Source organism: Mus pahari, chromosome 5 (assembly GCF_900095145.1).
Source record: "Mus pahari chromosome 5, PAHARI_EIJ_v1.1, whole genome shotgun sequence".
In the NCBI taxonomy this organism is placed as follows: Eukaryota; Metazoa; Chordata; class Mammalia; order Rodentia; family Muridae; genus Mus; species Mus pahari.
This window is the reverse complement of record NC_034594.1, coordinates 161746750-161761337: the sequence shown is the minus strand read 5'-3', so window position 1 is coordinate 161761337 and position 14588 is coordinate 161746750. Positions and strand designations below refer to the sequence as shown.

The 14588-nt window shown below is 48.2% G+C and overlaps 1 protein-coding gene across 2 annotated transcripts in view; it reads right to left on the bottom strand.

The window, feature by feature from the left end:
• The window catches only part of Ptpn14 (protein tyrosine phosphatase non-receptor type 14), a 144898-nt gene that overhangs the window by 53475 nt on the left and 76835 nt on the right, over window positions 1-14588 (bottom strand). For both annotated transcript variants that reach the window (XM_021197543.2, XM_029538489.1), the window contains exon 4: window positions 1242-1339. In XM_021197543.2, the coding sequence (XP_021053202.1) occupies window positions 1242-1339 (98 nt within the window). The remainder of the gene's footprint in view (window positions 1-1241; window positions 1340-14588) is intronic.

Sequence of the window (14588 nt, the reverse complement as noted above, 5' to 3'; positions counted from 1 at the left end):
CAATAGAAAAGGAATCCAAACTGAGGTCACCAACTTCCTCAAGGGTCTCCCAACACCCAGGATGCCGGAGCAGTGAGAAGAGTACACACGGAAAACAGAAAGGAAAGTCTCTCAAAGACCCGAGGCCCAGTGTGAAGAAGGGCACACTGCATGCTCTCCATCTTGTGCCATTTGAGGTTGGAGAGACGATGACTTGGCAGTTAAGAACACGTGCTATTCTTGAAGAAGACATGGGTTAGTTCCCAGCACCCACATGGTGGCTCACAAATATCTGTAACTCTAGTTGCAGTGGATTTGATGCCTTCTTCTGGCCCCCCGAATCATTACACACACAGTACATAGATACACACATGTAGGCACACACTCTTTATTTTCAGTATGAGCAAATGCATTTAAACCATCATTCAATAAAAAGATAGGTAAGTCGATAGATATGTAGGTAGATGGATAGATAGATAGATAGATAGATAGATAGATAGATAGATAGATGATTGATACATACATACATACATACATACATACATACATACATACATACACATACACCACACATAGATACATAGATACGGTACAGATCTGGAGAATGGTTAATGACTTGGAGCATTTGCTCTTCTTCCAGGAGACCCAAGTTTGGTTCTCAGCACCCACATATGATGACTCACGGCCACCTGCAACTGCAGTTCCAGTGCAGCTGACACCCTCTCTTGGCCTCTACACACACCTGGAACACACTCACACATGTACACATAAATAAACATGTCAACAGAAAGCATGCATAATAACACATTCCACAATGTAGTAAAGGCTGAAAGACAAGTTCACCCAAATCCTGTGCCTCATCATACATCCTCCATCGACTTAAAGCTCTCTCATAAACTCTATTACGGGAGGTACGAAATGTTGGTTAATGCTACTGTACTGTAAGTAGTGACAGCAAATTATTCATAATATCAGGGTATGATCATACCATACAGAGGAGAAAATGTCCTCCACACTCTGAAAGGCAGCTTCAATCATAGGTAGGATTTAAAAACTATTATTCTTTGGTCATAACCAGGATCAAACAAACATTGACTGATTCGAAACAGCTTTGAGAAATCCCCTCCTGTCACCCCAAGTCACTAATTTTTCACCTTAATGCAAAACATCTTGAAGTGGCCAAGGGTTGCTTAACCAAATCTAACTGTTTGTTCTGGGCGAGCAAACCGAAGCGGAAGACAGATGTCCACAGGAGGCCTTACCTTGCACAGCTAAGCCAGCTAGCCGGATCACTAGTTCCAGGGAGCACCGCAACCGTCCTTCAAGCACGTCCTTTTTGACTTGCAGGTAATACTGATATCTGTTATGGGAAGAGAGGACCAACTGTAAACAGGGACGCTGGGACCCGTTCCCAGCAGGATGTACAGGTGACGCTGGGGATGTCACCTACAGAAGACGGACAGTGGCCTCTGCCCCGGGTCCCTCTGTCCCATAGCAGGTGCTGAGGCCAGTTCACTGTGCATGAGAACATGCTCATCAGACAGTTTGCTTGCGGGTCTCGGGGTGAAACGTGACCAGGAAGGTCACGGCAACATTCATCAATGCCCTCTTTCGATGGCTTAATTAGCAGTTTGACAAAATCTAGGCTCACCGGACAGATGGGCCTCTCTGCATACGTCTGGAGGGTGGAGGTGGGGGACTATATTGATTGCCCTAATTGAGGTAGAAATAACATTTTAAAATAATAAACATGAATCTTTAAAAAATAAAAATGTATAAATGTAAAAGTCTGGTAGGACAGATTACTAATTGGTCAAATCCCATGGAATTCAGAGTGAGGTTTAGCCTCGAATGTTTGAGACCCATGGAAATGTAGCTGATTTTAACTTTCCGACCTGGAGTACTTTCTGCAAAAGCAAACTGTAGACCAACAGAACATGCAGCCTCCGAAGAACGGAAGCTGGAACAGTGCGCGCTGCCCCCGACAGAACCAGTGCTTCAGAATGGCCCATGGGAAAAACCTCCACGCAGATGTTTGCTTCGAGGGCTCCCACAGTCACCTCTCTAACCAGACTGCCCCTGCTATGCTGTCCGAAATACTGGCAGCCATTTTGCTCCTGGTAAGAACCACTCTGTATTACAGCTTAACTTTGACAGCTCTGTCTGGGAACCCCAAGCCTGGTTTCCCTAGACATGGAGAACTGAATATGGCCGGGTACGCCTGCACTACCACAGGTGCAGTGACGCTCTGAAAGAGACTGCTGGAAGGTAAAACACTGACTCTCTGCTCACCCCAGCCGAGCCTGCCTGGGACTGTAGGGCAGGGAAAGACCCAAGACAGGACGAAACAAAACAAACAAACAAACAGACAAACAGTTTAGTTTCTGGTGGGAGAATTCTAGCCTCAGATCTGAAGGGCAAACACTGGGAGTTAGCTAATAAATTCTTTTAAATCAAATGTAATATGCAACAGAAAACTAACTTTTGTTTCCTGCTCCCACCTGATATTTTATCTGATAAATTTATAAACATTTTATAGGTTTCACCATTCAATCAGGGATCTTCCATCTGCCATTATCATTGGGCTGTACCAATGAATGACCTGTACCAATGAATGACCTGTATCAATGAATGATCTGTATCAACGAATAACTCTATCAATAAATGACCCGTATCAATGAATAGCCTGTATCAAAGAATGACCCGTATCTATGAATGACCTGTATCTATGAATGGCCCGTATCAATGAATAACTCTATCAATAAATGACCTGTATCAATGAATGCCCTTCACTGAGCTTTAGAGGCCAGGCCATCAGAAAACCTTTGTCTGTTTGCCCATCAGAGGCCACCACCCCTCTGTGGATACTATTCTGTCCTTAACTGTCACCACAGTTCAGATTCCTCTTACCCTCAAGTCCTACCACATGGGAAAGGAATTAGACACAAGAACTTACCACCAAAGCCATTTGCTGGCTATCAAAAGCCAGTTTCTCCAACTCTGGTAAGTGCTTAGATCAAGAGAAGAAATGCCAAGATCAATACTAAACCCAGTGAAACCATAAAACCAAGGACATTGCGGGGAGCAGGGAGAGGAGAGGGAGAGAAGAGGGAAAGAGCTAGAAAGGGGAAGGAGAAAGAGAGGGGACAGTAAGGGAGGAAGAGAGGGAGGAAGAGAGAGAGAGAGAGAGAGAGAGAGAGAGAGAGAGAGAGAGAGAGAGAGAGAGCATGTGTATGGGTGCAAATTCATCCACATGTGTGCACATGAAGATAGGAAATCAATCTGGTCTTTCTCAATTGCCTCTGTGACCTTTCCTTATGAGACAGGGCCTCCCACCGAATCTGAAGTGCTCAGTGTTTCATCCAGCAAGGTCCCAGAATCCTCCTGTCTATGCTACAGAAGGGAGGGAGATGGAGGAAGGGAGGGAAGGAAGAAGGGAGGGAGGGACAGACTGATTCTTAGGATGTTTAATGACAGTATCCCCATGGCAGAGGGAAAAGGAAGCTACAACTTGTTGATTCCTGATAATTTGAACAAATAACACTGAAGCACAACTTTATGAACTTAGAACCTTGCTAAGAGTACATCCAAATGCCCAGCACTAAGAACCCCAGGGGTGACCACAGTAAGGCAAGCTTCAGTCACAGCCTCTGGCATTCTGCTCTGCGCTGTGCAGAGCACCAAGTCCCCGGTTCGTATTTCCCAGTTTTCATGCCTCTCCCAAAGAGAATCCAAGGCTGGCCCCAGGCAGTATAGTCCATAGCCACTGTGCTCACCCGTGTCTCCTCTGAGCCAGGCTACACTCATAGCCCCAGTTTGTTCTTCTTTATTGCAGGAACCCACCAAGGCTTCTCATTATCCCCTTTGCTTGGAGGAGCACAACCCTCATTAAGACAGGCAAAGCTTGCATCTCCGTATTTAAACCCACAAGATGCTGGTGTTCAAAAACTAACAGTGTGAATCTGGAATCCCAGCACTCAAGGGGCTCAGGCAAGAAGATCATAAATCCGAGGCCAGCCCAGGCTATATAGTGAACTCTGGGCTACCCTGGGCTATCGAGTGAGGCCTTGTATTAAAACTGAACGAAGCACTGCTAACTGCCCAGGCACCTCCTGGGAGGCAGCTCCATGAGTCTGAGGAGGGGCTGAGGGCTGAGTCTCCAGGAGGATGCTTCTCATCTCAGACACACTGTACAGCTGCCATGACGTCTACACCCACCCTTCAAGGCTCTGCACTCGGTGCCCTCTGCCATCTTGCTCACCAAGTCCCTGGGCCAGTTCTCCAGGGAACAGTGCTTCACTCCCTCCAGGTAACCTTCTCTTCAAGAGACCCTGGGAAGTGCCCGGGAGTCTTTTGTGGAGGCTTTCATCTTGACAACCCCAGCAGTTCTTAGAGGGAGGAAACAGAGCCAGTAAGAGGGTCCTTAAGTTATCAAAACCCCTTTTAAGTGCCAAGAGTTCACCGTGAAAGCAGACGGGCAGGCACATCTTTGAAGACGAGCCACTTGGAGCCTGGGGAATCCCACTTTCACAACTGAGAGGATGAGAGCAGAGAGAGAGACAAGGAAAAGGTGTCAGCTTCGCCCCGTGGGCCACGCGGTCTCTCTCCACAGGAATGTCTCAGGGCATCAGAACGAAAAACAAAACTCCTTAAGACCCTGTGAGCAGGCTCTCAGGCAGACAGCACCTTCAGGTTTCCTGAGGAAAGCTACAGCAGTGTTCTCAAAACTGACCCCAGTGGGGGCGGGGCGGGGACCTCAGCTGGAAAAGGAGGCAGAGGCTCACCTCCTGCTATTAGTCACATAATGTCTGAATCCCCGGGACACCCCTTCTCTACTGTTGGTGGCTTCCACTTATTTTCAGTCCTTCAAGCAAGCAGGTGTCAGCAGGAGCTTAGGAAGCACTTCCTGGGAACATACATGCAAAACATGGGAAGGGCCAGACCGAAGTCTCTGCCTCACAGGGACCCCATCAGTCCATCAAAGTCCTTTGCTGTGCTGTCTGACAGGACAGTCTTCCAGTACGTGGGGTGGGGTAGGGGATGTTTGTAAAGGCGTTGTCACCTGTGACCCAGAACGGAAGCCGACTCCCACGTCACCCTGGAAGTGAAAGGAACAGCCAAGAGGCTGTCAGTAGACTTTTTGGGGGGACCGGATCAGTAACCAAGAAATCCACTAGATTCAGCACATCGGCAGCTCCATCTCTCCTGAGCCCGAGGCTTGCTGTTCAGCAAACATCCAGCTCTTTGTTGCTGCTGTTTTCCGGACAGGGTTTCACGGATGCCAGGGTGGCCTCCAACTCCCTATGTAAGCAAGGATGACCTTGAAGCCCTATTCGTCCTGTCTTTACCTTCTAAAGGCACGAGCCACCGTGCCAGATACGAACTGCTGAGGACCGATCCCGGTGCTGTTTCATGCTAGGGCAGTTCTCTACCTACTGGGCCACATCCCAGCCCACATACGTGGCAGCTTCTATTCAGATCATCCTGTGACAGGAAACAACGACTCCAACTCGACAGCGAGGAACACTTGATGCTCCTCACACCCGCATAGACTGGCGTATGCCTGTGCTTGGATACAGTGTCAGGGATGTAGTAGGTTCTACCTGGAAGCCATCCAGAATACAAAGACCTCTGGGCATCGATATGTGCAATCACCACATGAAACTTTGGCGACGGTTACTAGTAAGACTGAAGAAAAAAAAAAAAAGAACGAAATTTGAACTACTTTAGAAACTATCTGCTTGCTTTGCTTTCCCACTGAAATCCCCTTTGTAAAATATAAAAATGGCGCCCCGCAGGATTTGAGAGCAGAGCTGGCGTTCGGTTTTTAAATTGTTGGGCTCCTCTCTGTTTTGGTTAGAGGTACAACTCTTCTAACTGCAGTCAAGTAAAACTGTGGGTCCTATTTTAGAAACATACAATTTCATGGAAGTACACTCCACCCTGTCAGCACTGTGGGTGGAAAGGGAAAACCCAGCCAGCCAATCGTCATGCCAGGAAATGAAGCACAGCCAAGTTTCCAAAGAGGTCCGCTTTGAATCCAAGCTTGCACAGAAAATGCTAAAACATTCCTCATACTCAAACGTCCTCAAGGCATCCCATCTGGCTGTGGAGACCCAGGGGCCAGCTCTCCCTGTAAGAATCGGGTTATAATTCTAAACGTTAAATAAAAGTAAAATTTCTCATCTCATTTTTCATCTTGATTTTAACCTAAAGCAAAAATTCATTCATCGAGTAAATGCTAGTTCCCCTGTGTGATGCAGACAAGGGTCCTAACAATCACTTTGGCTAAACATGGTAACTGGGAGCTGACAGATGCCCTGAGCTAGGCTGGGGGCGGAGTGAGGGGAGGTCCTCCATCCTGAATGTCCATACTCTATGGCATGAACAACTTTTCCAACTTCCTTCTTCCTCCAGGATTCTGAACTGAAGTTTGTGTTTATTTTTAAACACTAAACTTAGCCAAGCCAATGAAGCACTCAGTATTCTGACAGAGGTATGGAGAACTCCCTAAGAAACTACACAGCGGAACATTACATTCAAGATGTTCTGCTGGGTCACTTCATCTCCATTTTAACTCACATGTGAGGAATCTGAACATCCTGTCTGTGTGTTGTACTTGCAGGGTTGTCCCTCCTGGTTGAGAAACGCCTTGTGGTAGCCTACAAAGCAGGGCCTGCCTCACCGCAGAACCATGAGAAAGGCGCCAGGAACTCAAAGGCTGAGGACACCACGTGGCTTTGAGAGTATGTCCCCACCCCTCCCCCAACAGAATCCTTCATTCCAAGTCTAGGGCAGCAGAGGATGCCCAAGTTGGGAAGAGCCCACCACGATGGCAAAGCTTTCAGACCTGGATTTGTCCTGACTGCCATGTAAGGACACCAGCATGCCCACAGACAGGATGGAGGCAGAGAAGTGGAGCACGGTTAGGGTACTGTATGTAGCTGCTTGTTTGGAGGACCCACCCCCAGCACTAGATGACCTCATTTTCTGGTAACAGTGTTGGGCTTACGGATTGTGACTACAAATGACCGCAACTCTCTAGCAAACATCTTCAGAGCCCATGTGATTCCTATTTCCCTCTCTCCTGAAATCTTCAGTGTGCAAGAAGGGACTTGTGTTACTCCTATATCCCAGACAAAGTTGACTCTGCCAAGAGCGTCAGTATTGGGCGTAGTCCTCTGATCAGTGCGGGGCACAGTCCTCTGATGGTGTGCGCATTACAGATTTGGGGGCCTTAAACTGATGCTGTATGGTTAATCCTAAACAAGGAAATCGGATGAGAGTTTAACATCCATGTCTGACACCTCCATGTGGACAGCAGGAGACTGTCCTGAGAGACTGACTTGTCCAAGGTCACATTGCTTCTCAAACGAAAAGCCAGATAGCAACACCTTCAAGCAGGGCCAACCACGGACATAAAAAGGGGGAGCCCTCCTTTTCCCTGAAGTCCCCAAGTAAAAATGAAACTGAAAACACCACTAACAGGGATGTGTGTGGCCCATGCTTCCGAGAAAGGCTTGCAGAGGCTGGCCCTTCTTCACAGGCCTGTGTGTGCCTCAACGTCAGTGAGGCTAGCCTGGGAATGTACTCAGGGTGTACTTCTCATGGCTGGGAACTCTCCAGGTCTGGTTTTTGCTGCCTGAAGCCCGGTAGGTCGCAATACTCTGAGTTGTGACTGCTGGTCTACATTCTGTGTTCCTATCCATTCATCCTCCGTGGCTCAAATCCACCTCACCCAACAGTTCTCCTCATCTGAAGAGCCAATATAAATGTCACAATTTGTAGTACATCTTTCCATTCGGTCTTTGAGGCCTTCACGGAAGCATGGAGGATCAGAGGGGGGAAAGGTCATCAGTTGTCTTAAAGACTAAGAGTAAGGTTTAAAACGCCACTTCCTGGCTAGAAACCTTTGTTTGTAACCAGCAGTATCAGAAAGCCCCTTTCCGGAATTTGCCGGACCCTTCTCCCAGGATGGTGGAGAACGCACCAAAGCCCCGCAGAACCACGCTCTCTGCTTGAGGTTTTCCTGCACAAATAAGAAAGGTACAAGCCGTCCTAGGCCCCTGGAGTGTGAGGAAGCAAACTGAGCCCTAAGACTGTCAGGGCTGGGTAGCAACAGGGGAGGGAGGGAAGCTCACCCATGCGTTCCAAAGACTGTTCTCAGCTGCAAAGGGACATAACGGACAGGGTGGCCCACACGGGTTTTGTCCTCCATGTGCAGTACGGTCCCTAGACAGGCCTACACAGGCCTATCTGACCATTTCCTGACCCCAGCCCTGAGCCCTCAGAACCCTTGGGAAGGATTTATTTAAGTTCATGATTCCTGACATGTATGATAATGTGTCTGATACCTAGTCCACGCACTAGCTAAAACGCTTTTCTGTTCAATGAATGTCCAAGTTGGCTGTCAATTAAAACTGCGCCAGTAGCAAACTATGGGAAACAAAATGACCCCAGAGAAAAGCTGGACAGATGGAAAGGGGCTAACCCTACAAGGGACATGGACGACCTTAAAAGGGAAAAGTCCTCCAGCCCCCCTCACAATCACAGCTAACTGATGTGTACCCCTGAGAAAACATACACACACAAACGCACACACACGTTTTCTCAAACACACACAGAGAGGATTTCCACGGCAGGTGTTCAACTCCACAAGGTTTCAACAGCACCTGATCAAGAGTCACTTTCTCTCACTGAGACACCTACCTTCTTAGGAAGGCTCTCTAAGTCTCTGTGATTCTTTCCTAAAAAGGACACTGTTTGTTTAAATGCACACAAACGCACACGGGCCCTGAGCACTGGGGGAAACCACCAGGAGCAGCAAATGCTGTGTAAGAAACAAGGCAGGCCCAGACCTGATCCACGCTCGCCGCTCTCCAACTCTTGAGTTAATTATAACAAATTACAGGGACAAGTTCAGCGTATAGAGACCATAAACGCCCTAACAGTGGCCTATACTGAACCAGGGTTCTGTGTAAAACAGAAACTCAGTTTCCACAACACATCACGGAGCAAGAGGGAATGTCTGGACTCTGCTTCTTTGTCCTATGTCAGTGGGCACAGGTCCCTTAGCATCCAATCCTATCTGTAGGACTAGAAAGGGTCATGGAGCCCTACCTGCTTTAGCTGAGATGAACCATGATTGCAGAAGCCTGAAAAAAACTACAGTGTAAAGTGTAGACACCAAAATAAAATATGAGCTGGCCAAAGCAGATGCAGAGACCCACAGCCAAATATTCGACAGAGCTTGGGAAGTCACTCTGAGGACAAGCACACACTCTCCACAAACCCCTTGACCATGACAGCACATGTTGCATAAGAAACAAGGCAAGCCCAGACAAGATCCACCTCTCTGCTCTTGAACTCTTGAGTTAATTATAACAAATTACAGAGACTCCAAGTACAGCATATGAGCCAGGAGGGGTGGGGTGGGGGGTGGGGGTACACCTTTAATCCCAGTATTTAAGAGGCAGGTAGATTTCTGTGAGTTCAAGGCCAGTCTAGGCTCCAGGTTAGCCAAGGCTTCAGAGTGAGACTCTGTCTCAGCGGGGAAAACCAAACCAAACCAAACCAAACCAAACCAAACCAAACCAAGCCACGCCACCTGGAGTCCGAATAGCACCACAACCTACAGTCACCAAAAGAGAAAAGGTCCCAAGATCAACTGCAAATGAGGAAACAAATTACGCTCCATCCCACCATGCTACAACTCCACAGGAAGAGATGGGAGTCTCTGAGTATGCTGGGACATCCCCGGGGAATCCCACTGAGGACCAGCCTAGGCTACCAGTGAGCCCTGTCCCTTAAAGAGAACAAGGATGGAGAACTGAAGGGAGCCATGTCGTGGGCAGGCTAAGCAAAGGTGCCAGACACAGAGACCTCATTTGATATGATTCCACCGAAAGGAAGACAGCAGAACCTGGGAAGGAGGAGGAGGAGAAGTAGAAGAGGAGGAGGAGGAAGAGGAGGAAGAGAAGGAGAGGAGGAGGAGGAAGAAAAGAGAAAGAGAAGAGGAGGAAGTTAAGGAGAAGAAGAGGAGGAAGAGGAGAAGAAGAGGAAGAGGAGGGAAGGATGACAAGGAGCTATGGCAGTTCTGACATTAGATGGTAGAGATGGTTGCCCTACTCTGTGAATGCACTAAAAAGACTGGATGCACGTGTTTAAATAACTAACAAGATGTTTTTTACAATTTATGAATGTTACCTTTAAGGAAAAAAGCAGGTGAACAAAACACCCAGGATTCCCAATAAGAGAAAAGTCTCAAGTTCACAGACCTGCCTGACCCTGTGTCCGGCCTCCAGGACCCCAGCCCAGGCTTACACTGTTTGAGTGCCAGGCATTCATCCTCCATCAGAAGGCCCACTAGGTGTCTCTACCTGTGACAGCCAAGTGACCCCCTAGGCTCAGGTCAATTTTTCTCTTCTCCAACCCCACACAAAACAGCAGAGGTCACAGTCCCACAGTACTTCTTAAGACTCTAGTGTCCTCCAGCCCGGAGCACCCCTGAGCTCCTAGTCCTCCCCACATCCCCAGCACTCCTCCCTCCCTCCTGCATAGCCCAGGGTCCTGTGCCATCGCTTCAGGGGCTTTCCACATCAGCATCTGGAGGCTCAGCAAGTGCTCCAGAGAGACACAGAAAGAAGAGAGGTAAGTGAGTCGCTTCCTACGAAGGTTGTTAGAGGTCATGTCAAGGGCATGCAGGAGTTGCAGAAATGGCTAGGTGTGGTGTTTAGACTCTGCTCTCAGGAGCCTGGGGCAGGAGCAACTCTTGAGAATAGGAGTTCAAGACCCTAGGGGGACACTAGAGAAATCCAGTTCGAAAACAGTTTGGGCTGGCTGATCAGTGTGTAAAAGCAAAAGCGCCTGCCACATAAACCTGACAACTGTATCGCTGGGATCCGTGAAGCTCATATGGTGGTGTGCATAGTCTCATACTCCTACTGCAAGACTGGAGCAGAGGCAGGAGAATTGCCTGGGAGTTAGTGGGTGTGATGGTTTGTGTATGCTTAGCCTAGGGAGTGACACTATTAGGAGGTGTGGCCCTGTTGGAGTAGGTGTGTCACTGTGGGTGTGGGCTATAAGACCCTCATGCTAGCTGTTTGGAAGCCAGTATTCTGCTAGCAGCCTTCAGATGAAGATGTGGAATTTTCAGCTCCCAGCACCATGTCTGCCTGGATGCTGCCATGTTCCCGCCTTAATGATAATGGACCTTAATGAACCTTTGAACCTGTAAGTCAGTCCCAATTAAATGGTGTCCTTAAAAGAGCTGCCTTGGTCATGCATGGTATCTGTTCACAGTAGTAAAGCCCTAACTAAGACATTGGGTCAGCTAGCCTAGACCGTACAGCGTGGCAGAGCCTGCCTCAGTGGGATGGAAAATGGAAAGAGAAAACATACTCATGAAAGTTGGCGTTTGACCTCTCCATGTGCCCCCAAATATATACAAAGATGAAGGACAAAGGAATGTCGGGTGGAAATGGAGGGGAAAGGAGCTGGGATAGGAAGGAGAAGGAGGGGAGAGGAAAAATTAGGGGCTGGTGAGATGGCTCAATAATAAGAGTACTTAGCATGTATACACATTTGAATTCAATCCTCACTGACGAAAGCTGTGTGTGTGTGTGTGTGTGTGTGTGTGTGTGTGTGTTTAAGGCTTACAATGAACAGCATGGTAGGGTAAACACTAGTCACTCATACAATGGGAAGAATATGAGTTTGGGCTGCCAACCCATGGAGGGAGTTCAGAAAAGGAACCAGAAGCCTTAAGGAAGGAGACACAAGGTAGCCTACTCATTAGCCAGCTCTGGCTCCTCCTCTAAGCTGCAGCTGCAGAGCAGGGAGCCTTCATCCCTCTTAGGCTAGTAATAAATATGACTTGACTCATCTGCTTGAAATACACACCTGCCTGCCCTGCAAATCATGTGTCCACAATATGAGCTCCCATGCACTGTGGGAACAGGAGCTTAAATTACCCCTGGAAGCATGAGTCAACCGCCCAAGGACCCAAGGAGTTGTCTTTCTGGTTACAAGTCAGGTATATGGCAAGAAGTCAGCAGAAATGCCGAAATATGCGGTTAGCAGTCGGAGAGAGAGAAGGGGACCGTTAGCAATACCCACCCGCCCCGCCCCCAATGAAAGGATAAATGACAGCAGAGTCAGGGAACCGGCCTAGAATTCCTTAACTTATCTAGAATCTTTAACAAAAAGCAACATCACTGACCCAAGGGGTCTGTCCCCTGCCGGAGAAGTCATGTATCTGAAGCCAGGAGGAAATACTACAGGCTTAATGGATGTCTGAAGGAGAGACGAGGCAAAAGAATTATGACTTACATATTCCCTAGAATCTATGATAAAAGGAGACACTACAAACCTTCCAACCATTCCAAGTAACGGTGGCCAGACTCTTGACCAGCGACCCTGGAACTGTGGGTGGAGATGGAGGAGCCCACTGAATGCCAGGTTTCTGCCTCTCACCCCGACTCCTGAAGGAAAAGCCCAAGAATCAAGCCTTTCCCAGTTTCAGTAAATGCACCAGTCTGGACCTCCAACCCTCAAAGCTCGCTGTGGAGTAGACTAAGCTTCCACACTGGCCGGAAGGCAAGTGACACGCCAGACCCCGGGATACCTGCTGCTTGGGCTGGACAGGAGAGGCGTTCTGTCTAGGATGATGGGTAGAAACCGCCCCCCACCCCCACTGTCTGCAGTCATCTTAGGATCTGGATTCCCCTGCCTCTACAGAGTGACTCCCCTACGGCTCATACGTCTTCACATCATCTCAGACCCATGCAAGCCTTTAAGACTAAGAATTCTATTTGTGGGCTGGAGAGATGGCTCAGTGGTTAAGAGTACTGATTGCCCTTCCAGAGGTCCTGAGTTCAATTCCCAGCAACCACATGGTGGCTTCACAACCATCTGCAATGGGATCCAATGCACTCTTCCAGCGTGCCTGAAGACAGCGACAGTATACTCATATGAGTAAAGAAAAATAACTTTAAAACAGAACTCTGTCTGTACACGTGGGACCTGAGGTGCCGGCAGCTGAGACTGCCTGCCGGAGTCCTGTGTCCTATGCTGTGCATGCACAGTGAGTAGGCACTTCCATGTCTTCCACTGTCGAAGAGCATAGACCTCATGGGGAAGACAGAAAGAAGAGGAGAAACTACCTCGTGTCTGAGCCACCCTACAACACGAGTCCACTGGTCACTGATGGAATTCCCAGAGCTGGATATGAATAGTTTTCTTATAGAATCCTCAAAAGTGGCTGATTATGGAGATAAAATACCAGACCAGCAATATGTCACTGCCCGAGAATCTTCCATGTTGCGGTTTCTAGCAAAGCTCTGCTCAGTTTTTTCCAGCACAGAAATGGCTTCCTACAATCCTGCTTTTCAAATCCCTGTTGGACTCCTGAGTAATTTGTAAGTGTCCTCTCATCCTTGGGGATCTACTTTTCTCACTGTCGCAGTATCAACAACAAAAGCTTTTTAAAAATTCCTCCTGTGTGTGTATGTGTCGTACAAGTGCGTGGTCACGCGTGGTCATGTATGGGGGTTGTATCTGCGTGTGTGTGTGTGTGTGTGTGTGTGTGTGTGTGTGAACCCAACATGGTTGTCTTGAGATTTTTTTCTATGACTCCCCAGCTGCTTCTTTGAGTCGGGGGGTCTCTTAATTGAACCCAGAGCTCACAACTGTGGCTAGTCTTGCCAGCCTGCTTATTCCAGGGATCCTGTCTTCTGAGTCAAAATTACAGACATGCCGCCACGCCCATCCAAAATTTTTGTGGGTTTCTGGGGATCTGAAGTCTGGTTCGAAGTGGGTTTAACCACTGAACTATCCCCAAGGCACCAACATTTTTTTCTAACCCTCGACACAAAGATAATTTTAGGGTAGAAAAAAAAATGGACTGGATTAAAAAAGGATGTGCCAATGTTTCACAGGCCTGACTCTACGCAGGTGGATGGCAACCCTTTGTTGAAGATGTAGGCAGGATGAGGAACTGTCAGGCAGAGACCTGTAATTCTTATCTCCTAGTCCATGAGGGGACAGCTATAATCACAGTCCTCCTCAGCCGAGGACCAAGAACTGAAAACTATCCATTAGAATTCAGAGAGGGAGCAAGGAGGTATATTCTCCGTGAACCAAGAACTTAAGGGCAGTGCCAGAACGTTTTGATATGGAATGTCCCCAGAGGCCCAACATCCCTAGGATGGCTGTGTTGGGAGGAGACAGAGTGCTTCACGTCGTCGTGAGGAAGGGGCTTGAAGCCCACAGACTCCTCTCAGACAAAGAGAGACAGTTTTGCTATCGTGTGCTCTCATTCCCATGAGCCACCACAGGAGGACAACAGGGCCAACCAGGCATGAATTGATGCCTTCAAACATGGGAGCCAAAAACAAACCCTCACTCGTTCTAGACTGGCACTAGGGAGAAAGACAGGCTTGCTGGTTAGCCAGACTGGCAAAAATGAGACACTGAGAGACTCTGTCTCAAAAGACAAGAAACGTGGCTCCTGAGGGAAGGTGTCTGAGGTTGATGACTGGTTTCTGTGAGTGCACAGACAGATAGACAGGCAGAAAGGCAGAAAGGCAGGCAGACAGGCAGACAGGCAG